This window comes from Pyrus communis, chromosome 4, assembly GCF_041283825.1.
Source record: "Pyrus communis isolate YQ-2024b chromosome 4, ASM4128382v1, whole genome shotgun sequence".
Classification (NCBI taxonomy): domain Eukaryota; kingdom Viridiplantae; phylum Streptophyta; class Magnoliopsida; order Rosales; family Rosaceae; genus Pyrus; species Pyrus communis.
The window spans coordinates 18,429,591-18,456,734 of NC_142568.1; the positions used below are offsets into that span (position 1 = coordinate 18,429,591).

General features: G+C 36.3%; 3 protein-coding genes and 1 pseudogene across 3 annotated transcripts; 2 read left to right on the top strand and 2 right to left on the bottom strand.

Moving 5' to 3' along the window:
* Positions 1–2,956: 2,956 nt before the first annotated feature.
* LOC137722372 (omega-3 fatty acid desaturase, chloroplastic) lies at positions 2,957–5,987 on the bottom strand. The gene is made up of 8 exons (XM_068461357.2): positions 4,880–5,987; positions 4,603–4,692; positions 4,423–4,489; positions 4,227–4,319; positions 3,948–4,133; positions 3,784–3,864; positions 3,493–3,630; positions 2,957–3,375 (listed from the first exon to the last, which is right to left on the bottom strand). Exons 1-8 carry the CDS (start codon positions 5,398–5,400, stop codon positions 3,190–3,192), a joined length of 1,362 nt encoding a protein of 453 aa, XP_068317458.1. The 5' UTR covers positions 5,401–5,987; the 3' UTR covers positions 2,957–3,189.
* A 3,883-nt stretch (positions 5,988–9,870) lies between these two features.
* On the top strand, positions 9,871–10,953 carry LOC137722083 (selT-like protein; annotated as a pseudogene).
* A 28-nt stretch (positions 10,954–10,981) lies between these two features.
* On the bottom strand, positions 10,982–19,815 carry LOC137722628 (uncharacterized). The gene is made up of 24 exons (XM_068461675.2): positions 19,451–19,815; positions 19,010–19,140; positions 18,627–18,711; positions 18,316–18,369; positions 17,806–17,897; positions 17,600–17,703; positions 16,995–17,070; positions 15,865–16,324; positions 15,224–15,544; positions 14,846–15,052; positions 14,665–14,763; positions 14,512–14,584; positions 14,212–14,339; positions 13,789–14,083; positions 13,449–13,690; positions 13,247–13,371; positions 12,937–13,051; positions 12,781–12,836; positions 12,577–12,670; positions 12,310–12,496; positions 12,153–12,227; positions 11,960–12,063; positions 11,810–11,872; positions 10,982–11,406 (listed from the first exon to the last, which is right to left on the bottom strand). Exons 1-24 carry the CDS (start codon positions 19,493–19,495, stop codon positions 11,299–11,301), a joined length of 3,339 nt encoding a protein of 1,112 aa, XP_068317776.1. The 5' UTR covers positions 19,496–19,815; the 3' UTR covers positions 10,982–11,298.
* A 1,966-nt stretch (positions 19,816–21,781) lies between these two features.
* LOC137722553 (acyl-coenzyme A oxidase 4, peroxisomal) lies at positions 21,782–26,904 on the top strand. The gene is made up of 13 exons (XM_068461583.2): positions 21,782–22,020; positions 22,421–22,525; positions 22,859–22,965; positions 23,076–23,153; positions 23,251–23,374; positions 23,501–23,574; positions 23,658–23,717; positions 24,744–24,853; positions 25,091–25,250; positions 25,714–25,790; positions 25,924–26,095; positions 26,185–26,277; positions 26,450–26,904. The coding sequence occupies exons 1-13, from the start codon at positions 21,999–22,001 to the stop codon at positions 26,579–26,581; spliced, it is 1,314 nt and encodes a 437-aa protein (XP_068317684.1). The 5' UTR covers positions 21,782–21,998; the 3' UTR covers positions 26,582–26,904.
* Positions 26,905–27,144: the final 240 nt, after the last annotated feature.

Consider the following 27,144-nt stretch of genomic DNA (forward strand, 5'->3'; position numbering starts at 1 on the left):
TAATAGATAATTAAGAGACATAGTGAAATCCAAATGCTAAGCCCAGTTGTAAAATTTCAGTTTGATATAAACATCCTTGTCTCCAACCAATCCATAACAAGTGTTTTAAATTAATACAAATAAAATGGGTGTCCAAAGAAAATAAAAAAGAAAGTTGTCCGTAGAAAAATAAATTCACAAAAAAAATAAAAGAAGAGTATTCTTGAAAGTTTAATAAATTATATTTTATTTGTCCAAAAAAAAGTGAAAATAAATTGGGTGTCCAAAGACAAAATTTGGGAGTTCACATAACCACTCTAATTATAATTCGCACACCTGCGAACTGTGGCAATGTAACAATTTGATCCTTATTATTTTACTAACATTTTAAAAATATAATCTTTAAAAGTTATTGTTACTATAATAATGAACAACAATAATGAACGAACTCACTGTCATGTCACTTTCCAATATATATCCTTGCAAGCAAAAGAATAGGTTCATAGTGCCGTGTAAATTAGAAAATCAATTAAATTATAGGCTCTAGAGTCATGACTAGAGAGGTGTAAGATGTGGTTGAGATTAGTCACACCTTGGTCGATAAAAGGTGTCGATATCGACAAAAGCGACGAAGACTTGGATGCGTACAAGAATCCGACGTTGTTTGAGACAATGACTCGGGCATTTGCCCACGGTTACGATTTGATTTGTCTCCTGCCTCCTAGTCCACATTTTTTGTGCGTCTGAAATCTGTAGATGTTGTGATATTTTCTTTTAATTTTTGTTGGGCGTTTGGCCATGGGTGGAGCTAGATAGGAACCAAAATAGTCTCAGGCATATCGTGATATTTTCTTCACATAGAAAAAAACTTGAGTTATTTATTTATTTTTTTTCAAAAAATTTTCATGGTATTAGATCCCCAACCAAAGTCTTTTCCTTAGTTCTTTCACTGGGTTCAATTTAAGACCGGTGGCTGTTATGTAGTTAACTAGCTTAAGTCGGAATTTGAGAGACTTAGGTGACGAGAAGAGGGAGAGAGTGGAAGTAGGCGATAGAGTTGGTTATTATTTTTATTTTTGCTTATCCTTTTATTTTATTCCTTGAAGTCTTTTAATACTATTACTTTTGCCTTCTCTTTTTTCTTATTTTTTATCCCTCTCTACCTCCGTTCCTTCTTCCGCTTAAAAAGACTTTTATTTTGAATATGAGTCGTGATACTGAAAATGGGATTGAGTTGAGAAAGAAGATAACAAGAATGTCATGCCAAACTCAAATGAAGGTGGTTGGTAGCTTAGAAAACGTAAAATCCTTATTTTTTTTTAAATAAGAAGATTGCTTTAGAGTGAGACTTTTGGACCATTTTGAAGCTAAAATCTGACTCTGCCCCTGCTGTTTACCAACAATTTTCGTTTAGTCGTTTTAACTAAATATATGGAGAATGATTTAAACCTACCAAGAAAGGTAGTGACGGGCAAAATTTGTTTTCAAAATGAAAAAAACTACGTGGTCCATTAACACAAAAAGAATGATCATGCCCCACTGAATCCACTAATTTGAATCAGAAGCAAATGATTGTTATTTTCACCTACCATTTATCTCGAAAAATGATAACTATACATTATTTTTTTCTCTTAGAGCAATTCCAGCGTGGGAACCCTCCCCTCCCAAGCAATACACTATACTATTCACCTAGTAAACAGTAATTACCTTTAATGAATAATAATAGTCTTTTGCATTTCTACCGTTGCATTTCAATAACTCTGGCAACAGGCAATAAAATATTAGTATTTTTTTAATTTATAAAATAATACAAAATAATTGTGATGGCTTTAATGTGCAAGTTGCATTAAACATATGTTTTAATGGGTTTTAAAACCCACACTCTTGTGACATCAATTCCATCAGACATCATCACTCTTTCCTTCTCCCCTCGCTCAACCGGCTTTCTCTCTCTCTCTCTTTCTCTCTCTTTTACACAGACCACATCCCATCGCTCTCCCTCACATCTCTCCCATTCTCTCTCTACCCATTAAACTCTCTCTCTCTCTTTCTCTCTCTCTCTCTCTCTCTCTCTTTCTCTCTCTTCACTCAGCTTTCTCTCCCGTAGCTCTCCTCACTATCTTCCCCTCGGTGCAAGCCAAATAACCACCACAGCATCTCCAAACGCCGCCAAAACTCCCCAAAATTCACTCAAAATTTTCTAAGGGTCTCACTCTTAACCCTTGACCGTGGGAAAACCCAATGGAAAACAAAAACTCGGTTGTGTAGCTCGACGAATGTTGGCGAAACTTTCACTCCTTCAACCACGGTAAGCCTAGATTTCTCACTCTCAAACTTTCCCTCGAGTTTTTGGTAAATATTCTTAGCATGCATGCACTTTTCAGTGCATTTGAAGGACAAATTTCCTTACTCTATTTTCCCATCAAAGTTTGTAGGATTCCTAAGCCAAACCCAGCCAAACCCCGTTGGTTTGGTTGAGTTGAAGGCATATGACGATTTCGCACGACCCCTAGACCACGAGTTTGAGCTTGCATGCTTGAATCCACTTTGAAATCGACGAAAACAAAGAACTTCAACTCAGGCTGTCACTTTCAGGGGGTTTTCCGACAAGCTCTGGCCATTTTTGGTCTTAAAAAAATATAAAATTGGGCTGACGCCAAGATGACGTCAGCCTTGGCGTCACATCCACTCAGGCTGGCAATTCCTCACAGGCCCGAAGCTCGGGCCTTCACTCTCCCTCGGGCTGCCTACGCTGGAGCTTCAAGGCCGGGCTATCTGGCCCTATTTCGTCCCCCGTCCCCCGAGCACCAGCCCACGTTGGAGTTGCTCTTACCTCTCTTCTTTTTTTGTCTGATTTGAAAGGGTTCCTGTTGAGTTCTTTGCTTTCATGTCTACAACTCAGTTCATCTGATTATTACAAGAATGAACCTAATCTGAAATATGAACCATAAAAAAAAAAAAAAAAACTCTACACGCATCTGTTTAATCTTATTTATTATACTGTTTGATTTATTCAATTTGATAACCATAAATAAAGTGGTCATAATTTCCTTTTATTTTCTCACAATTTGCAGAAAGAGAGCTCTTTTCTCTCTCCATAAAGAATAAAATACTTTTTTTTGTTGTGTCAAGAACCAGTTGAAAACGCAGACACCGATGCAGAGAGATTGAAAAGTTTTCTTGTGGTCCAAGAAACTAAGAAGCGAAGCTTTAATTCGATGCAGGAAAGCCACCAAGGTTAGGGTCGGTTTGGTAGTACACAACATCGCCAGTGTCACTCACATAGTGGTCTTTTTTCAAGCTTCTTATAAAACTTCCGAGCAAGTGAAATGGTAGGGGTCCTGATTTCTTTGGCTCTCTGTAGTATTTCCCGAATACTGGCTTTGCTGCCTCGGTCTGCAAGTTGAAGAACATTAAAACATCGTCACGACTCATGAGCGCTATTGGTTATCTGAAAATGGTTTAGAAGTATTCCCAAACAAGCCCTTCTATAGGTATTAAGTTGGTACTTACTGCTTCAACTAAATGGTAGTGGGGGATCTGAGGAAAAAGATGATGAACCACATGGGTTCCAATGTCGTGGTGGATGTTATTGATCAATCCATAGTCACGATCTAGTGTCGTAAGCCCTCCTCTCAGATAACTCCATTCCTGTCAAAGTTTTGAGGAAGAAAGTTACAAGATTTTGCAAGAACTTCAGCCACAAACTTAAACGAGACATGATAAGATGATGATATCCATGGAATTCTCTTTGTCGTGGCTTCATAAGGAAATAATGCCTAACTTGATTCGAAATCCACCCACCTTTCCTCGATACCAGGGTAGTTTGTCTTCATGACCATGGTGATGCAAGTACGTTACCAAATCCAGCCACATGACAAAAACCTAACAATGAAAGCAGAGTCAAATGTGGATTCTTGTTCGATTTAGATGCAAACCTATTGGAAAATTAAAGATGCAAAATTTACCCAATAGGGAATGCCGTAGAGCTTAAGAGTTTGAACAGGACCCATTACAAAAGACAATCCCACAAGTAGTACGGCCATTGCTGTCCAACATAAACTGGAAGTGATCACATCCTTCCTCTCATTCTTGACAAACAGATCGCTGTCCGGGTGAAAGTGGGAACCAGTCTTTCCTGGACTTCTATTCCACTACAGGAGACAAATCACAATAAGTAATTGGTTTCATAGTTTCATGCATTATGCAGTTAAAATCATCAATCAATCAAGGAACTACAAACTTACAAGGTAGAAAGGGTATGCAAGCATGGGAAAAGGCATGGTGAAGCGCAAAATTCGTGTCATGTTATCCAAGTTCTTGTAGATTTTCTCAGACAACTGCAAGCATACAATTTATCACCCTCAAACATTAGAAAAATCCGGACGCGTCAAGAGAATGAAGAACACAGAAGTGATACAGAGGAAGGAAAAAAAGACTAACTGGGTGCCACGACTCGTCATTCTCAACATGGCCATGGTTCTGATGATGAGTCCTATGGCTAATTCTCCTGCAGAGTTCAATCACCATTTTAACCATACTTTTGAATGTTCGATTACATACGAAAACCAATACTCAAATCAAAATGCATTATATTGTACTAATCTATCATCAAGAACATACCATCCATGATAGGGTACAAGAATTGACGAATGCAAGAGATGCCCCACCACACTGTTTAGCTTCGGATTATTCGAAAAGCTTCCATGGCCACTGCACAATCACAAACCAGACAAACAATTCACACCAGAAAACACAAATTGACATATAGCATGCAAACGAGTTCAAATTCTCTCCCCGGAGTTTAGAGTAAGTCTAGATTAGTCTAAAGTAGAATATCGCTGGTATAAGAAACACACAAAAATATAAGAAAGGAACATAGGGAATCATTAGTATTTACCAATCATGGCCAAGGACAAATAGAGCCCAAAACATTGTCCCCTGAGCAGCCCAATACAGAGGCCAAACAAACCACTTGTTTACATAAACCGCGGCCGCAGCTAACCCAAAAACCACCGCCACATCCCTCACCACATAGCTCATTGACCTCCAGGGGTCCTTAACCCAACAATGCTTCGGAATGGCAGCTTTAACGTCAGCCAATTTAAACGGCGGCGGCGCACCCGGATCAAATCCCACCTCCTCTTCTCCATCTCCTCCACCATTAACGCCGTTAACCGTCTCCTCCTCCTCTTCAAATGAGGCAATTCTCAACGGAGCGCTCACGTTTAGTCCCCATCTTCTCTCTCTTAACAGCCCACCTGGGATTTTGGTCGAATCCAATCTCAGATCCGTCGAGCTCTGGTTGGACCAAAAAATTCGAACTTTTGACCGGTGGCTACAGCAAATTGCGGTTCCGGGTCCGCGCCGAACTTGGGGGAGAGGTTTTAGTCCGCATTCTGAGAGGACCCGACTCGCCATTGGAGACCCAGATGGAGCAGAAACACCAGCACCAGGGCTTTAGTTCCGGGTCTCCCTCAGGCTAGAGAGAGAACGCGAGGAGAGAGAATTTGAAGCTGGAGCAAAAACCAAAAGAAGAAAGTTCTAATGCAAAAAAATTTGGATTTCAAAATTGAGATATATATATATATATATATATATATATATATTTATAGGATAACAGATTGGTGTTTGATTTCTTTTCCTTAAACCACAACCACACAAATACAATCTATATTGTCTCAGAGTTTTAGGCACTGTTTCTTTCTTGTTGGGTTTCTGGGTTAAAAAGCTAAAAGAAATCTGTATTATTTTATAGTTTTTGTTTCTCTTTCTCTCTCTCTCTCTCTCTCTCTCTCTCTCTCTCTCTCTCTCTCTCTCTCTCAAAGTTTGAACATTGAATGTTTCCGATCCCTTGTGATGAGGAGGAAGATAGGCATACGAGTGGGTTAAATATAGGACCGAAGACACTGAGAAAGTCTGAAGCTTCCGCCATGGCAACTTGGTCAGTGGGCTTCTACTTTTTCTGTTTGTTTTGGGGAGACTTCCACTCTGTTTTACGCGTGTCCAACACGCCGAATTTTTTTTTCATATTTAGATTATGGGAGAACTAATAAAAAAATGTTTTATGCGTGTCCCTCACAAAACATGTTTTTTATTAAAAAAATATTTAGACATTTTATTATTTTTTTAAGGACATATTTTTATTTGAAAGAGAAAAAACTAAACAAAAAGTCACACTTGAGAGTTTTAATTTAATGTGTTATTATTAACAATAACGAAAGTATCCTTAATAATATAAAAAGCTACGGGAGCTTCTAATAATAAAGAAAGTTGTCCAAGAATTTTCGGATAAAAAAAGTTTTATTTATTTATTTATTTTTTTTTTTCTAGCAACGGTGATTCAAGCTAGAATTACAGCGAATTTATTTATAGACATATAGCTATAGGACATGCACCTTGCAATGGAAAATACAATTATGATTTTAATGGTGTTCAAATTTATTTATTGCACGTACTGTCATGTGACTTATGACCAACAATGGAATGATATATTGGAGTAATATTATTGTTACCATAATTTTTAGGAAGTTTTAACGAAACACTCGCGGTATTGTTCACTTTAACGAAAAATCATATTTTTACACTAAAAAATCAAACCTGGTACTATTCACTTTACCATTTGTTTTGTCCTTATCGTTAAAACTCAAAGCTTTCAAGTTTTTTTTCATTAGTTTTCCTTAATTTTTATACCATATTTATACTATCTTTTTAATAGAGGTACGCCCATCAAAACATGAAAGTTTTATTTTTATTAGAAAAGTAGGACAAATGCATGATTTTTTGTTTACGAAACTAAGAATTTTGCTCCTTTGATGGTAGTGGTTTTGTTGGTTTGACCTAAGGAGGGAATTTTATTGGTGGGATCACGATATCATGCCACACATGATTTATTTATTTATTTTATTTTTTATTTTTGTAAACTCATGACACACGATATAATTTATGTTTTCGTTAATCATCATTGGAAGGTTGACAAGAAAAAGGCTGTAGATAAGAAAGAAAGGTAGACTGCATGAAAAGCAGGCCATGATCATTCTTCGTGTTATCGTCATGCAGTTAATTATTAATTCTCCAATGCCGCCGTCCAAGTAATTTTGTGACTCACCTTGCTTCTACAAGTTGACAACAAATTTTTTAGTGTGCCAAAATTACAATTTGGTAAATTAAATGTTATAATACATTGATTGGAAATTTGAAGAATAAAAATATTCAATTAATTATATTATGATAATTGATGTATTCGATCGTGTTTTTAACACATTGAAAATTTTCTCAAGTTGACATTTATCACAAAATTTGGTAATTGTCTCAATCTTTCTGACCAAAATGTTTAAAAATAAAATAAAAAAAGCTTGAATATCAAAACGGTCTCTGTGTTTCATAAATTTGGTTAATTTGGCCCCCTTAGTTTCAATTTGACCAAATTGATCACCGCGTTTGCCTTCGTCGGTCAATTCTAGACAAAAGGACTGTTAAAATTGACATGTGTCTTGTATGTGAAAAGACAAAAATGTAATGCCATGAAACCCGTCTACTCCCTCTTCAGTAATCTTTCTAATCCTTTGTTTATTTTCCAGGAGAATTGTAATCCTAAAAAATTATTGTGTAGTTGATTTGCACTCCAAATAGATGTCCACAAGATTATCCTACACGAAAATATTTTGAGCCATTGTCATTGATCATGTGATTTCGCATGCATGTAATAAGTTTACAATGGAATTACATTTTTTTTTTTGGTCTTAATTTTAATGGTCAGTCTAAAATTGATTAACAAAGATAAATATAGAGATCAAATTGATTGATAGAGTAAAACACAGTAAACATTTTAACACTTAAGCCTAAAATATCATCTTTTGTGGCTTGACTTTCAATCTTCTTATTGAAAAATTAAAAAAGGTTTTGAGTTTGAATTTTCTTTGGTCATAAAAGAATATTCATATCATTTCGAACCATCACTCATCTTTAACATTCACGTATTCCACATAATACAAATAATATTGGGAGACTTATATTTTTCTTTATAAATATAAAAAGTGTAGAATGCAAAATGAAAATTTTAGAATGCCAATGCTAATTTTTTAACATTTATCCTAAGTTAAGTTTTATAGTACAAATAACACTCTGTTTATTGTGCCTATTGCCTTACGATTCGGCCTAACCAGTGGAAATCTTTTCAATGTGTACAGAATACGAGGATGTACACCACATGTAATTATGCAATTTGAGGAATATTTGAAAGGTTTTTTAGCCAAAATGGTTCCTGAGATTTGCATAACACATCATTTTGGTCTCTGAGATTGAAAATCAATAGAAATGGTCCCTGAGATTGTCCACCATCCATTCTTTTGGTCATTTTGTTAAAAACTCCGTTAAGTGTCCCGGAGCTCTTGGTCGGAAGTTTGGGCAATTTTCAAAACTTTGTAACTCAATCGTTTCTTAACCAAATTCGACTCATAATATATCAAAATGAAGATAGGAAAGTGTAGAACACGATTATATTGGAAGGCCCAATGTTTGCCAGAGATGGCCGGAAAATATTCTGAAAGGTGACTGGTCAGCAGGAAAACTGGAAAACTCGTCGAAAACTGGTAAACTTTAAACGTTCACAACTTCTTCAACACTCAATGAAATCGAGTGATTTAAAAACGAAAATCATACTTCTCGACGAGCCGAAGAGAATGGTACCTTTATCGATGGCTAATTAGCTGTGGTTTGGACGGAAAACGGCTCAAAAATGGCTAACTTGAGACCAAGACAACCACTTTTGAGCCGTTTTCTGGCAAAACCACGGTGAGTAAGCAATCTAAAAAGGTACCATTCTCTTTGTCTTGCTGAGAAGTATGATTTTCATTTTTGAATCACTCGATTTCGTTGAGTATTGAAGAAGTTATAAACATTTAAGGTTTACACAGTTTCCAGAGAGTTTTCCAGTTTTTCCTGCGGACCAGTCTCATTTCAGGATATTTTCCGGCCATCTCCGGCAACCATTGGGCTTCCAAATAGCTATAATCTTGTTCAACACTTTCCTATCTTCAGTTTGATATATTATGGGTTGCATTTGGTTAAGAAACGATTGAGTTATGAAGCTTTGAAAATTGTCCAAACTTCTGGCCAAGAGCTCTGGAACACTTAACAGAGTTTTTAACAGAATGATCAAAATAATTGATGGTGGACAATCTCAATGACCATTTCTATTGAGCTTCAATCTCAGGGACCAAAGTGATGCGTAATGTAAATCTCAAGAACCACTTTGGCTAAAAAGCCTATTTTAAAAGAAAATTTCCAACCACTCAGCGTTCTAGCGACACCGATAAAATCTCACCTAACCAGCCCAATAAACTATTAAATTCATAAGTCTGCCTTTTTTCTTTGACTGATCATCTTCCTTTTATTATACTAAATTAATATTAATTATAGCGACACTGAAAAATCCGAACTTAAATGTAAAAAGAGAAGTACATTTCTATAACCAACTTAAACTAAAGAAAAACAAAATCATGTTACTGTTATTTTCACTCATGCATTTGATTGGCCAAAATCCTATTTGGTCTTAGCCAGCAGAGAAATTTTTTAATATGACGGGAACGTAAGTAGTATACCATGTGTTTTTATATAAGTGTGAGGAAATTGTATTTTATAAGTTATTAACTTTTTAACACACATATTTCACTATTGATACAGTAACAAGTGGTGTATCACCACATGTTCCAGTCACAAAAAAATCTCTGCGGCATGAAGAAGAAGATCCTACAGATCTGCATGCTTCTAATAAAAGGCACATGTCAATCCGAATGAACCTAGGCCTTGGAACTAATTAGTTTCACATTTTTGTAAATCATAAAAATCAATTAATTATCCCCCATTGAAACATGATCACTTTCTTTTCCAATGGATCGATCGAGCTCAGTTAGTTCTGGTAGGGTTACCGATCTTTTCACGCCAAAACCTTCCAAAACTACCGCTCATTATCCTCTTCATGACGCCGATGATCCTCACCATCCAGACCCCCAGCAAGAAGAGCCTCTCCAAGAGCCCCTCAAATTCCCTACCCCGCAGGTCTGACAATTCATTTCCATTGTTTATATGCATACATTGCACAGAAACTCTCTGTGGAAGACGTCTATTCTTTTACGCACAGATATATTGTATTGATAACATAAAGAACGAACGCCTGTTTGATAGTTGGAGTGTTCATTACATCAGTGATAGATGATCGTCATATGCTGAAATTCTCATTTGTTTGTTCAACTGCAGAAATCTAGTGGCAGTGGGGGAGTTGGCAATGGATGCACCATCAATATTGATTTTTGTACATCTTGTTCTTACAGGTTTCTATATATGTATATTATGTTTGGATGATCTTAAACTATGTCTGGCAGAGGAACTGCAATAACAATGTAAAACATGCTGGTAACGTCATTTCCCCGGATCGATGTAATCATTCCCTTCCAACTTCCAAGGCGCCTGCTGAGCAAACTGGTACCGGTTGTTCAGGTAGGAATCATCGGGACGATAATGGTCGCAAACATGTGTTCTCGAGGCTGAGAACAACGACGCCACCTCCTTGGTACCAGGCCTTGTAAGCAAATAGGTTTGGAAGTATGGCAAGCACTTGGCTTTTTGGAAACTTCATCCAATCCTTCCTTTAAAGCACAGGAGCTTTTGAAGTTTATTGTAATGGTGAACTGGTATAACTCTATCCTCTTCTTCTCGATTGAGTTAAATGCCGAAATTTCTCCATTTTTGTCTCCGCTAGCTGCTCATTGTTATGAATCTTGTCGGACGTAGCTCTTCTCGAAGCTGGAGCAGAGGCTCCCTAAAGAAATTGAGTTGAGTGATCTCGTCGGAAAGAGCTTGGAGGAGGGGTATGGTCTTAGTTGCGCTGGAGGAGGAGATGTTTTTACCTCTACACGATCGACATATACCTGATCTTTTGTTGATATGAACGCAAGATTGCCTTGCGGTTTATATGCTTTAACATGCATGAATTGCCACGCGATTGAATAACCACAGTTGTTCATAACATTTTCTTTTTCTTCTTAATTTGTACAATCATCAATGTAAAGAAAGGTGTGGCCGGCAATGTTTCTGAAGCCTAGCAACATAAATTACTTTGTATCAAGGATTACAACGACACACGGTGACAATTATATACACTGTAGAAGAACAAGAACGACCTCTTGGATATCTTCCGGATCACAAGCTGCAGGTGGAGTTCTTAATTGAATGACATTGCCCTTCGGGTAACTGCAGAAGGATTCTTACTCCTGGACATGGAAATTCATATCTAATGCATAAAGCTGAACCTTTTTTATTTTAAATATGCCACCATTTTCGACCTTCCAATCTCTTGACAAGCTCGTTTGCCATTGATGAGAAGTCTTCAGCCCCGTTCTGCAGATCTTCAGTACGCCGGCTGATTTTCTGATAAATGTTTGATTTTGGGATTAGACAGAGAAAAGGAAACTAGTAAGTTTAAGAAATTTAAACATTTGCTAGTTGAAGATATGCAACCTAGAAGAACAAACTGAGATTAGAAATGAAATATTGTTCACAATATTTGCTTTGATCATGATAGCAATCTTTTTATCACTAAACATATGAACTCTTTTTCGGACCCAAAAAAAGAAACGCAAATAAAGAAAGAAGAATTAGTTTGTGAGGTTCTGCTACAATCTTATATGCAAGCAAATAGTACATCCGGACGTAATAGTTTGTGAACCCGCCCGAATACATTTTCACAACATTCTCCAACAAAAGATAAAATGAGAAGCAGTTAGTCTAAGGAAGAAAATTCCTTTGTGAACCAACATAGTAGAAATCCTACCTCAAGTTTTTCCTGCCTCTCCATGAGCTTATTTCGTGCTTCAGAAGCCGCAGAAGAAGCACCCTGAAATGAGTTCTTACCAGATCAGAGAAGGCATTTCATTTCTAGAGTAACTTATGTATCATCTGAACCGTCACCATTTGATATTACCTCAGTCTTTCTATATTTAGCTCTAATTTCTTCGGCCGTTCTAACTCTGGGCTTTGTATCACCAGTCCCACCTTGAAATAACTTTTCCCTTTCTGATTGCCCTTCTGCATACAACAATTAAATGACACTATTATTACATTTACTAATATTTACAGAAAAGAAGAAAGCAGGTCGAATATTACAAAAGGTTTACCTCTCTTTTCATCTTTGACATCATGTGGTGATAAAGTAGATGCCACTGATAGAGGTTCATCTATTTCAATGTCATCTATATCAAAGGAGAACTGAGTTAACAAGAAGGAGAAAGACGTAGAAAAGATTGAATACAAGGAAACAGGATAGCACAAAACCTATATTAAGCTCCAAAACTTCTTGATGATCTACAGGCGGAGATGGTTCTGACAGTTGAGACTTCCAAAACATGCCCTCTAAATGATTGAAAGTTGATTTAGGAGTTGCAGTATGATCTCCACTCTGGACCATTTTCCCCCCTTTAAAGCCTTTAACAATACCACCTAATATTCCGGGTACAGTACCCTGTAGTCAAAAGATACGTTATTACTGGAAAACAATTCTCCCTTCATCACAATGAAATAACAGTTTGTTTTTGTCTAAACCTGTTTTTTCTTCTGATTCAAAGAGACACTGAGTGCAGCTTCTGCAGCAGCTGCAACAACTTTATCATGGAGACAGGGCAAAGATTCTGGAATCCTACAAACAGATAAAAAAAATTCTGAAATTATCTAACAGAAAGTTCATGACCAAACCGTAATGCAACTATCACATTGCCCTCACAGTGTGTAAATGAACATAAACAATACCTGAAATCATTCTCAACAGCTAATATAGAGATGAATGCCGATTCATACCCATTTACCTATAAAATCCACATCATAGAGTCTAATGAATTCACGTGCTATTTTTAAAGAGATTTAAGTGCAAATCCAACATTCTTGAAAAATTAAAGGCAATGATACCAGTGTAATATGTGCATCATCGGCACTCATTGTCTTATCCATGTTTGCCTTACAATTCCACCTTAGAATTGACATCAAGGAGCTTTCTTTCACCAATTCTAAATCAGGAATGGATCTGCCCACGAACAGGTATGAAAAACTCATCAGACAATCAATAATGCACATATATCTACAGCGTCAGTCAATAAACAAGTAGCGGTAGCTTGATATGCTATCATTACATGTTTTATCCCCACTAGAAATATTGATAAGGTACTTGGTGCTACATAATCTGTATCATTTCCTTGACTATTGGGGAAAAGAATGGTACCTGATCTCAATTTCTCCAGTCTGAAACAGCAAAACCAATCCCGAAACCTTTTCAACTCTCTTAAAAGTTGCTGTCCAAATGCAAGGTCTTGCATGTTTCACTTTTCGGATGGGTTTATTGTTTCCCTGATAAGATGACACTGTCTCAGCATGCTTTCCGAATAAATGAAATAGCAGACAAAAATAAAGAAGGCAAGAGGCACCTGAATCACAGATTTTGTTGAGTATAACCGCAGTGAATCCACACAACAAAGCAAAATGAATGAATTCAACAATCTCTCTTCAGAGTATGTACTTTCTGAGCTGGATTCATGCTCAGTTTCATGTGAATTTGTAACAATTGGAGTATCACTTGGCATAGGCTCATTCTTTGTTGAAGAATCCTTGGAGGCCTCTTGGGGTGGATTATCATCAGACACATTTTCAGACGTAGATACTCTGCCATCTGGAGTACCAACAGAAAAATTATTAGAGTTCTCTAATTATGAAGTGAAAAAGAAACTAAAAGTATTTTATTCCCTGGTAGATGATATCTGTACTTGCCTATAACATACATTGAAAGTGCAATTGACTCCTTTTTCAAGTGCCATGGCTGAGGGATGATCAGGTTACCAGCATTTCCATCAATTACATGTATATTTGCATCCTTGGTTAAGACAAACATTACCTCCTCTGCTGGGTTAGCTGTTGATTTTGTTTCGGAAACCTTTGGGCTCTTCAGGAGGTGTTGAGAATTTGTAAGTTCTTTCCAAGTCATTGAAATGACTGGAGAGCTGGAGAAAGATGCATCTTTTATAAAGAACAATACAGAAAAGGAACTTGTGTCCAGCACCGCAACCTGAAATGGATGCATTAAATTCAAAAGTCTTTCTAACTATAGCAACTTAAATTTTATGGGCCAATATTCAATCTATTGAAAACAACGAAGCTGCGTTATAAATTCAGAAGCAGAAAAAGAATACTTACATGACCACACTTAAATCCCACAGCAAGTTTAGCACCATGCTTTACAAACTGAAGTGCTTGAACTGAGGAATTTGTAAGACTAAATACAGCTCTGCATTGCAATCCTTTTGCTTGAGGCGAATCGTGAACTATTAAACAGAGTGATAAAATTGTTAGCTTCATAAGCAAATGTTCCATAAAAACTACTTCAAGATAAGTTTAACACTAAGATCTGATGAGCTTGCACCTGATGGACTGTGTAAGGAAAAATGAAAGCAACATTTTTATGAAGTCAAAGACATTGACAATTAAAAAACCTACCTTCACATTTGGTTTCTGTGACATATATGAATTTTACCCCATCGGAACAGCCTTTCAGATTATAAATTCGAACCTATACACGCTAGTAGAAAGACAATCAGCACAGTAAAGGTAAAAAGTAAAAAATGGTATCAATAGAGAAAGATATCTGACCAGACCACATTCACTGCCAACAGCCAGATTTAAAGTGAAGGCGCAGAAATCCATTTGTGATACGGGAGCACTTGAACCAGCAACTTTTATACCTTGCACCTGCCAGTTATAAGGTATCACACCATGCACATGCCTTCTTTATAAAGACAAAGTTTATAAGATTTAAGTGATGAACTCTAACCTTGCTTTCTACGAGGCAGATAAAAGAGAAGAGTGGATATGTTGCATTCCATATCCGAACAGATCCATCTGAATATCCTGTTAGGTACAGTCTCTCAATACCATTATTCTCAGAAATAGACAGTTGACTGGGAACACCCCCAGTCAAGGGCCATTTTGTACCAGCTGATGGGGTTTGTGCTGAGCCAAGGTTGACAACTGAGGATATCTAAGATATACAAAAAGTAAATAATTATGTGATGTAGAAGCATTAAAACGAAGATGTATGAGCCACTCATCTATAAAAGATATATCCAATACTCCTATAGAACCTTAATGGAATATAGAAACGGGAAAAATATAAAAGACAATCCACTCATACATGGATGAAGTACAATACCTCTTTCTCCCCAGTGGGTACCCTAACAAGTTTGGCAACAGTCATGCTTGGATCAGTTGTAGGTATCACCACCGGAAACTCCAAAGCAGAGACAGATGGACTCCTTTCTTTCTGGGACGTTAAGGCAGAGAGGCAAGCATCATCATAAAGATGCAGTTGCCCAGGGTTGGTTAAAACAAAAACATCAGCTTTATGATTATCCCCGGTTGTCCCAGAACTTGGTAACAAAATCAAGTCTGCAAAAGAGCCAGTAAGGGTGAGGTCCGTACGACCAACACATCTTAAATTCCCCATTCCAGGTGACCATTCAAGAGTTAGAACCTGAAACATGGAGAATCTTGTCAGCTCCTATCTTTTTGTGGCAGTAAATAAACAAGAAAAGCACCAATTCAATTGTTGTACAGAAATTGCTTTGTTTCTAGCCATGTTAAACTGTTTTCGAAAAGTGAAGCCTTTATCTCTTTAAACTGAAGTCTTTACTATTTATAGGCATGTTATACTGTTTTCAAAAAATGCACTGTTTTGGTATAATATTAACCATTTTTCCGAAACAGCCATGGAACTTTTCAGTAACTACTAACTACAGCTATCCAACTAAAAGTATAAATGAAACGTCAAACAACTACAAATGGACAACACACCGTCAAAACTTCTTCTGATCCGATTTCATCGCCACCATAGATAAATAGTTGGCCATCACAACCATTATGGGATTTATAATCTGTGGACCACTGTAAAACTATGACAGGAAGTCTCCTTTCAGCAGATGATAATTGTAACTTCACAACATTATTAGATGGCGATAAAGCTTTTTGACCCTTGACGGAAGCAGGAGATGACATGTTCCAGAATAAAATGTCTCCATCTATGTATCCCACAGCCAGAATGGAGCCATTCGCAGATGCCCAACAAAGAGCACTTATCTCTTTGTCTCCCAATTGCTGTTCCAATGTATCTTCTGGAGAATCAACATTGACTTCATGTGTAGATTTAACAACTCCATCCCTTAGTTGGAGATCCTTACCACCTCCAATAAAAGCTATTTTAGCTTCAGATACATCCCAAAGAATAACCAACCCATTTTGATATGCAATCAATACTCTGCCAATAGAAAAACCTCATCATTCAGTGAAGTGAACATATAAACTATACTGTTCCTAATCAATAATACTTAGTCTTGAATAAGACAACGTAACCTCAATAAAAAGTCGCATGCTATCAGGAAATCATAAATACAACAAACTGAATTGAAATTGGATTCGTTAACGGGATAGCATAGCAATGAACTTTATTTAGAGACTCAAGAACGGCAGGGAGCTAAAGTGATATACCCCTCATATATAGTGCCATCAGTCCAAGTTCCTAACTGTAACTGTCTCATCTAATCTTCCACCATGTCCATGTTTTTTGACATCTTTCATGACTATAGGACAAGTTAGATTTGTGTTCTCCTTATGGTAAAAATATAGCACTCTACTCTTTATTGGTATGAGTAGTTGTGGGTGTGAAATAACTTTATTACTTCATTGTTAAGCCACTCTAAGAGAAAAAGAAACGAAAGAATATCAAAACAAAAGTAACCAAGGTTTAGCCATGATTAAACATGACTACTTATTAACTTTTAACTGATATACTACCTTAATTTAACAAGAAATTCCTGCAAAGTTATAAACACACGAAGGAGACAAGAAAACAATTATAAATTAGGCCCATTCTTGTTCCACACTAAAAGCAGATATGGAAAGTGAGAAACTTCAAGTTTATAACTTGCCTATTTCCAGACGAACAGGGTTGGGGAAGAATTCCAACTATAGATTGGTCAATTGGAAATGGAAACGCAGCAGCTTCTGCAGAACATAGAAAAAGAACGATTGCATTACATTACTACAAAAGCAAATAAAATTCACACATTCCATAATTAAATTTTATTGATGTTGACTTCACAATGAAAAGAAGACATTTAATCATACAATTCTTCATGGAGGATATAAATATCACAACTATCTTTCAAATTGCACCCTACAACTTCTAAAACCAAAGTCCAAGTCTTCTCAGAACAGATTTAACTGAAAAGGGAGAGAAACAATTTCGTGGCACAAATCCATATATAGAAATAGCATCATCTTGAACAATATTTAGGATCCTTCAGTAAAATGAGGTTCACATGAAATATATTTCTGATCAAATAAATTTTGGGTTTTAAAAAAAAACCCTCCTCTTTGGATGAAGCCCTTGCAACTTTATATTTAGCTTCTTCTGTGACAAGAATTGCAACATTAACTAGAAAAATCATAAACTATAGGAGCAAAGAAATGATAAAATTGTAAGCTACAGTTATTAACCACCAAACTGAAGAAACTATTCTTCATATATTACCATATAAAGAATTTGCAGAAATATGATATGGCAATCGCAAAAGTTTTCCCTCCTCTGCATCATACTTCACCACAGCCACTAGAGCATACTCATCACCAACATACCTGCAAGTTTTAATACAGCAAACAAGTTATGAACTAAGCCACTCCAGCCAATTAGTAGCTGACTCAAAATAGTTGTAACAATTTTTTCGATCAGTAGTGTACATTAAATTGGAGCCATGGATTACAGAAAATGCGGTTATATTTGTTTCCCACTCTAGACAATAAACTAGGGACCTGCTCTCGAGATTCCAAACCTGCCAAAATTGAGAAGTTATTGATCACTTGTTTAAATAAAAGATAGTTTCATGCTTAATCACTTCAACGAATTTAAATTCTGGCACTCGATTATCCACTTCAATTTCCAAGTCAACAGCCTTGCTACCAACTGTCATCTGCTTCTATCTATGCGTATTCCCTCCTTATGATATTCAACCTTATTCAGGTGTTCGTACGGTACATTTTTGTTATAATGGTAAACTTATTGAATCCAAAAGGACCACTAATGCATATGCTGAATATTTAAAATGATAAAGACACTGAAGTTTGTAATCGCCAATAACTTAATGAAGATGCATACGATGCAGAAGTTATATGGAGTTCTCATGTTTCGCACGGACAGAGTTGAGTTTTACACGAGAAACAAAAACTGCAAAGTGGTTAAAGAATCAATACCTGAATATCATTATCATTTAAGATGCTCACCAAATAACCCTGGTTTTGTAGAAACTGCCAGATACAGTAAGAAGATTAGTTGCTAACTCGCTTAATGATAGAAAAGACCGGAGAACAGTATTCAAGGACGTTTTGGAGTGTTTTACCGCAAAAGTTTTATAAATATAACATTCAAACATATGATACTTTTGTTTTAATAAGTTGTTGCATGAAGAAAGAAGATGCATTTCATATTTTATTCTTTTAACTAAACAAGAGGAGTAAAAAATAATTCACTGAGAAGCTTAGGAATCAGTGGTGCACATAGATACCTCAATGTATTTGTAAGGCAGTTGCTTCGGGGATATAAAAAGTCCTTCAATACCATCATCACCGATTACTTTAATCCTCCCATCCCTACCCAAAAAACAAAACAACAAAGTGAAATTGTCATATAACTTGTGTGGAGCGGCAATCTCATATGTCATGATAGATGTCTGGCAGTAGTGCCAATATTCTTTCAAAAATTTTGGTATCACCGCCTCATAGAAATGAATAGCGATTCCGATAAATGTGGAACCTCAATGCTTAGTACCAATCTATCTTACTAATCACGTGACCGAGCACCATGCTAAGTAGATTGGCTGGCATTCTATCAATTCCCACACCGAAAACAGCAAATACTAAATAAGAAAGTAGGTGCATTTTAACTCACAATGTTCCAATGGCCAAAAGGCGCTGAATCGGGTCGAAAGCAAGAATGGACGCCGTGGATGGGATGCCATAGTGAACTGCAACTCGCAGGTCCAAGTCTTCCGCCGTCAAACCCCCGTGTGGCAAATTATGCTGAAACCAACAATTTCCCCAACACAAATTCCAAATTTAAAAAATGGCAAGTATCAATCCAAACGCCGATACTTAAAGGTATCTAAAATTAAATTAATCCTGGCATTTCAGCAAAAAATATACAGAAATGAATCACAAAATTATGAAAAATAAGCCATGAATGCAATTTCCAATTTCCCACGATACTAACAAGCTAAAGCATCTAAATTTAATCCAACCCAACAAAAAGGAAAGTAATTTTGTAAGTAAAAACGAAACGAAAATTACAAGCAAACAGTGGCGGCGATCGATTGCTTGGGAATACGAGTACCTGAGAATCGTTTATGGATTTCTGCAAAAGCCGCTTGGCGAGCATCGCGAATCCGAATTTGCAGCTGAAAGATTTGAGCTTCTGAGAATTTTTGAAGTTAGAGAGTTGGAAGTTTTCGTCGGCTGCTTGATTCGACTGACTATCGGAGGAGACTTTCTGGATTTGTTTCAGTGATCATACCAATGGCGTTCCTAGTCTTTTGAGCCGTAAGTTTTTCGAATCAGTCAATGTCAGAAATTAAACATTAAAAGAACCAAAAAAAAAAAAAGATAAAGTTTACGGGGCTTGGATCGTAGGCGGTCGGACTAGTTTAGATTTGGTACGCAATCGGCAATCCCTCCGTTGGAAACTGACAAAACGCAGTCGTTTGCGTATGTTGTTTGTCAAACAGTAATATTAGTCGGTTAAATTATTAAGGGTTTTTTTTAGTTAAAATGATTTCTGATATTTTTATAGCACATAACTTTGATCCATGAGATTTAAAATCAATAGAAGTGGTATCTAAAATTATCCACCATCCTTTATTTTGGTCGTTCCATTAAAAAACTTTGCTAAGGGGTCCAGAGTTTTTTAATGAAATGACCAAAATGATAGATGATGGACAATCTCAGAGACCAAAGTTATGTGTTATACAAATCTCGATCAAAATTATGTGTTATGCAAATCTCAAGGACCAAAGTCCTGTGTTATACCCTCAACTTAACGGAGTTTTTTAACGGAAAGACTAAAATAATGGATGATGGACAATCTCAAAGACCACTTCTATTGATTTTAAATCTCATGAATCAAAGTTATATGTTATACAAATCTCATAAATCATTTTGACTAAAAAATCAATTATGAAATGTTGGGAGAGGGAGATTAATGGTGATTAAACCTACACTAAAGTAACAGAGTATAAATATTATTATTTTTTACCATTGTGGTAAAACCGTTGTCTGCCGGTGGTTTGGGCATGTTAGCTGACTTCTTTTTGCATCCTTTGGTTGACACAGTGCCATTTGCCAATGGAGTAGATGAAAGCAGACGTCACGTGAAGGAAAGCAAAGGAAAACATTATCAATATTATAAGAAAAGTGTTTTTTTGCAGCGAAAAAAAAAAAAAAAAAAAAAAAAAAGGAAAAGTGTTATTTACACACTTATTTTTACTGATAAAGATTGTCTGTCCCCCCACTTTCGAGACACATCAACATTTTATATTACTATTCATTTTTGTCTTATTATATTTATAAAAAAATAATATAAAATGTTGACATGACTTAACCGTGACCACACAAAACAGAAATGTACGAAAAGGCACTGGAAGTGGGAGGGCATACAATCCTTGTCCTATTTTTACCTTATATAACTTTTTGTCATTAATCTTCTTCAATTTATTTTACACAAGATAGCAATACCCTATTATAAAATAATAATAAAACCTTTTTTTTTCTTCTTTTCATATGGTCTTTTTTTTTTTTTTTTTGAATTTTACATTAATTTGATTTGCAAGGAAGCACTCGATTGCACATGAAGAGCAAATCTATCGGATTCGAAGTGGCTATGGCCATGTTTACAAAACTCAATTGCATATAAGAAGCACATCTACCAATCCAACATGATTATGCCCGTTTCTACACAACATAACTCGTCATGTATTTCATCAGAGTACAATTTATATACAAAATCAAATCAAACCGAACCAAATCAATCACAGGATATTTGGAAATATAGCCATTTTTGAAATCATTGGTTGAAATAAAACCTACATTTTCTCATTTTATGAAACTAACCAAAATTAGAATTAAAAAGACTTAATTACCCTTAACCTTCTCTTAACACTCCTATGCTGTCTCTAGACCCCTCATCTCCATTGAAACACCACCACCAAACTTCTCGTTACCCAAATGTAATTGAACCAAGTGATCACGCCAAGCAGTGACTGCAATACTAGATGAAGAAATAGTCAAAACCAACAAAAATGTTCTGAAAACTTATTCGTGGTGTCGCTATGAACCCAGTCGAGCATCCTCGCGGAGGGGCTAATCATCGCATATTGGACCGGCTACAAGAGTACGGCGTAACGCTTCTCCTGGGAAGAAAGTTGGTTTCCTTGCTGCTTGGGGGACTGGTGTGGGAGCAGGGGAAGGTTTTAAACTAAGGGCAATAAGTCTTTTTAACTTCAATTTTGGTTAGTTTTATAAAAAATGAAAAATGTAGGTTATATTTCAACAGGTGATCTCTAAAATGGCTATATTTCCCAGTTTCCCATCAATCACCTGATTTGACCCCAAACACCAGCTGTCCACTTATAGTATAAAATATAAAAAAATCTAAGCAGCTGATAGGTTATTTTGTCCACTTATAGTATAAAATATAAAAAAAAAAATGGAGTTGCGTGCCAAGTCGTCTCCCTCATCGCTGATCCGCAAATATCCCTACGTTTTGTCTCTCCAACTTAATCACTATCCTAAATATTTCCCTCCTCTTCCAACGGAAAAAGGAAAAGAAATTTGCCCCGAACGCGAACGGTTCGAGCTCCGAGCTCCCAATTTTCCTCCTAGCCGCCATGACAGTTCCTCCGAATCAAGGTAAAATATTCAGCACAATCGTATTTCCAGCTATTTGATTAATTTTTGTTGGCTTTTAGTTAGATTTCTTTTTTATTTTTATTTTTATGGATTTTTAACGATCAGAAATGATGGATTAAACAATTCTGTATTTACAAATTACAATCATATGGGGTCTCCTAGAAGTGTTAAAGATCACAACTTTGATGGAAATTATTCCGAAATTTCGATTTTTTATTTTCTGGGTTAATTTTTGATTTAAGCATTAGGAGACCCTACAAATTGTGAGTTATTGGATTGAACTTGAAGCTTCTGGTGTTGATTTGGTTTATTCTGCAATTGTTATAAGCTGACCATGTGGCTGTGATTTCGAATTTTCGATTCGGTTTGACCGTCGCTATTGCTTTGCTGATTTCTGCAGATGATGTTAAGAAGAATGAAAGGACGAATTACTTCAATTCCCCTGCATTGGATGTCTCACTTGCTTTTCCACAAGCAACGCCGGCATCCACCTTTCCTCCCTGCGGTAAGAACGTTAACCATCCTTATATATACATATAGTATACATAAACTCGTATATGTGTGTATGGAGAAGTTCTCTTTTGTAAAACAGTTTAGGATTTCCGCGTGTTATGTGAATCCAGACTATTGATTTGATGGAATTGTTCGGATTTGTGTATTCATCATGTCTTATTTTTTGCATTTTAGTTGGTTTTTACTTTGTTTATTTGTGAATATTTTGTACATTTCTCGTGCACCGCTTTAGTTGATTGTGAGTTGGATTTGTAATTTGAAGTGAACTAGGTAGCTTTAGTTATTAACTTCCATATTCTTATCTCTTGGCCTTAAAAATTCACAGCCTCGGATTATTACCGGTTTGATGATCTATTGACTCCTGAGGAGCAGGCTATGAGATTGAGAGTAAGAAAGTGTATGGAGAAAGACGTCGCTCCAATTATGGCAGAGGTATCCCTCTTGCTCTATCCATTTGTGCATTTCATATTAATGCTAAAACAGTAAGTATGTAATGATCTAACTATAAACAATGAGATTGATATGCGAATTCGTTTTTTCAGTACTGGGAGAAGGCACAGTTTCCATTTCAAATTATTCCAAAGCTTGCTGCATTGCGCATTGCTGGTGGCACAATCAAGGTGCTTAATACATATATTAATACGTTATTTTTAAATCTTGCGTTCGAAAATTTGGTGGATGGGTTGGTAAACTCGCTTTTGGCCTTCTTGCTATCAGGGTTATGGGTGTCCTGGTCTTTCTATTACGGCAAGTGCTTTTGCTACAGCTGAACTTGCTAGAGTTGATGCAAGCTGTTCTACTTTCGTCTTGGTTCATTCCTCACTAGCAATGCTTACTATTGGTTAGAATTTGGATAATTTTACTTTTGACATTTTGATTTTAAATAACCAAACCTTCACTGAAAAATGATGCTGTTGACAAGTTAAGACTCACAACTAGTGTAACTTTTCTGGACTGTCAAGAATAGCATTATGTGGTTCGGAAGCTCAAAAGCAGAAATATCTACCTTCTTTGGCTGAATTTAAGACTGTAGCCTGCTGGGTAAGCTGCTTTTTTATGATATGTGTCTGATATCTTTATTGCTAATGTCAAGATACTGAAATCTGTTCATCTGCATGTTAAAGGGTTTGACCGAACCTGACTACGGAAGTGATGCGAGTGCCTTGAGAACGACAGCAACAAAGGTCAAGGATTTCAACCTTCCCATTTGCTTCTTTATTTCTGTTATTGGCCTAGTGTGGGCAGGGTGACTGTCCGGGGCCCAAAAAAATTAGGGGCACCAAAATTATTAGTGTGGCATATTTATATACGTTTTCATAAAAGTATAAATTTATAAAATTTGGTTTAATGACAAAGAAATTTAACTAGAACCAGTGATTTTGTTGTTTGAAATTAATGAGGAGGTCTTGGGTTCAAAACACCATGTGTGCTTATTTAAATTTCAATTTTTACAAATTTCTTTTCATAATAGTATACATTTATAAAATTTGGCTAAATGATTAGAAGTTTAACTAGAAGTAATGGTTTTTGTATTTAAAATTAACGAGAGGTCCTAAGTTTGAAATGCTATGTGCATGTTCATTTTTTTCAATTTTTACGAATTTTTGTTTGGTTGTTAATTTATTTTTAATTACTAGCCAGTAACTATGTGGGTTGCTATTTTTAAACATTTGTTCCAATTCAAGTCTAATCTTTAACAAAGGGTAATGCGTAGACTAAATTTTTAGACCAAATTTGCAAATCATATGACGTGTCATCAAAAGGTTTAATTTAGTGCCCATTCATTACTTATACATATCATTAAAAATTCGAAAATATCATTATTTTTTTAGTCTTATATTGACGAGGTTAGTCAATAAGAAAAAACACCTCACGATTTATACAAAAACATTTTAAAAGTTCAGATGGAAGACAAAACTCATAATCTATCGACTTGTAAGCCTGAAGTTTTTTGGTTTCCTTCTCTCGATACAAAATACATTAGTTTTTCCATGTTTCTAAATTACTGAGTTTGAAGTGCTTTTCTAATTATAATTTATCAATGTCTTTATGTGTAAAAACAAATAATTTTTAATATGAAGTGAGGGCACATTTTTTGGCGTCATCCCGGGCTTCAAAAATCTCTGGACCGGCCAAACTGTTAAATGGTATTTGTCATGGCTGTGATCTCATGCTATATAACGTATTCTTTGTGCTGTTGGGATCATCAGGTGGAAGGAGGTTGGATACTTGAGGGCCAAAAGCGATGGATAGGAAACAGTACATTTGCTGATGTCTTGGTTATTTTTGCTAGGAATACAACAACAAATCAGATTAATGGGTATGTAAAACAGAAACATGCGAACCCTCTTAGTATGTAACTTATGCAAAATTTTATGAATATTTCTTTAGCTTCAAAGTTATGCAAAATTCTATGAATATTTCTTTCTGATTATCTTTCCCCTTATATTCACATCACGTTGGTGTTTAGATGCTCTAGAGTAATCCAAAAGTTGGCATGATGGTTTTCTGTAGCAGCACTCTCATGTTGAATGCCTTTTTTCTCCTTCTATTTCAGATTTATAATAAAGAAGAATGCCCCTGGACTGGCAGCTACAAAAATAGAAAATAAAATTGGTCTACGCATTGTCCAAAATGGAGATATTCTCTTAAATAAAGTATTTGTTCCTGATGAGGAAAGGCTGCCTGGTGTTAATTCTTTTCAGGATACTAGCAAGGTAAGCTGCAAAGCCGTGTTGGTGGAATTTGTTTAATCTTCTCTCTTTAGAGTAATTTAGGCATAAATTCTACTTCTTATTCGACCATATGTTTAATAAACAAGACATGAGAGGTATTACTTTCTGTACTGTGATTTTGAGATCATGTTCAAGCTTGACTAGAGATTCATCTTTGTTCTTGCTTAGCTCTTTCTTCACCTTTTGAGAGATAAGGCTTGATACTGCGATGATATTATACCAAAGTTATAACTCTGAATCTTCTTTCTATGTAGCATAGAGCAAATTTTTTCGTTCTGTTGCCCTAACATAAAGCAGATGTGAATCAATTGATTCATTTGTTAAGGAATTTTCAAATAGTTTACATTGTTATGGTCTCTCATTTCTCACACATTAGAATGACACGTATAATGCTGCCTTTGTGAGTATTTATTGATTTGATGTTGATTTAAACTACTTAAAACAGGTTCTTGCTGTTTCGCGTGTCATGGTCGCCTGGCAACCTATTGGTTTATCTATGGGAGTCTATGATATGTGTCACAGGTATTAAAAAGTTCCTAAGCGCCTCTCTCTCTCTCTCTCTCTCTCTCTCTCTCTCTCTCTCTCTCTCACATCTTCAATTCAGTGTATTTTCAAGTTTCCTTGGTACCGAGTCTGAATTATAAGGAATTGGAAGGTATCTGAAGGAGAGGAAACAATTTGGAGCCCCCCTTGCAGCTTTCCAAATCAACCAAGAGAAACTTGTTCGTATGCTTGGTAATGTTCAAGCTATGGTTCTTATAGGTTGGCGCCTCTGCAAGCTGTATGAGGCAGGTAAAATGACTCCAGGTCATGCTAGCATGGGGAAGGTAAGAAAAAATGACGTCCTGATGCATTTGGTTATCCTATTGCTTATCCATTCAAAATATTCAGAATAATAAATGTGTGCAATTTTCAGGCATGGATCACTCTGAGAGCAAGGGAAACGGTTGCTCTGGGAAGGGAATTGCTAGGTGGCAACGGAATCTTATCTGATTTTCTTGTTGCAAAGGTAATTTGCTTATTTGTGGATTTAAAATTTTTCTTTTTAGAATCTATAGAAGGATTGGAACGTTTTTTATTAGATGAATTTTCAAGCTAGGACTTGACACGGGCGTTTGTTATATACGTCCACCTTTTAGTTTCACCTTTTGAGCCCTTTTCATTTTGGGGTCACCTTGCAGGCTTTCGGTGATCTGGAACCCATCTACACATTCGAAGGCACGTATGACATCAACTCCTTGGTCACCGGCAGGGAAGTCACTGGCATTGCCAGCTTCAAGCCACCTGCTTCAAGCCAACGGAGCCGCCTGTAGCAGTGTAACTTATCCGAATCTCAACTCCCTCCGCAAGTTTGTTTCGTTAACAAGGTTGTCTGATGTCAAATGGGATGAAGTAAACTTATCCATTGACAACCAAAATTAAGGACGCCTTATAAATTCTGGTTTTTGAACATTGTATCGTCATAGTTCTGAAAGACAAATAAACGATCTCAGCAGATCGCCGCATTCGACTTTTCAGTGAGTAGTAAACTGAGTTATTCGCCAGAAAAGCGCCATACCTGTGCAGGCGCCGGCGGCATAACTGGAGTGACGAAAAGAAATGAACTTTTTGAAACTTATGACCAGAGATTGCTAAACTTGGTGGTTGGGTCAACAGAAGCTGCCAATGCGTCTGTATTGAGCACGTTATCTTAAAAAAATATGCATCATCCAAGCTCCATTGCAGAATACAATCATAATCAATAGGGAACTTTAACGTAAAAACCTTCAGTACTGTTTACTTTAACGAAATATCATATTTTTACTCTAAAAAATGAATCCTAGTACTATTCGTTTACAACATTTTTTTATCATTTTCGTTAAAACTCAAAGTTTTA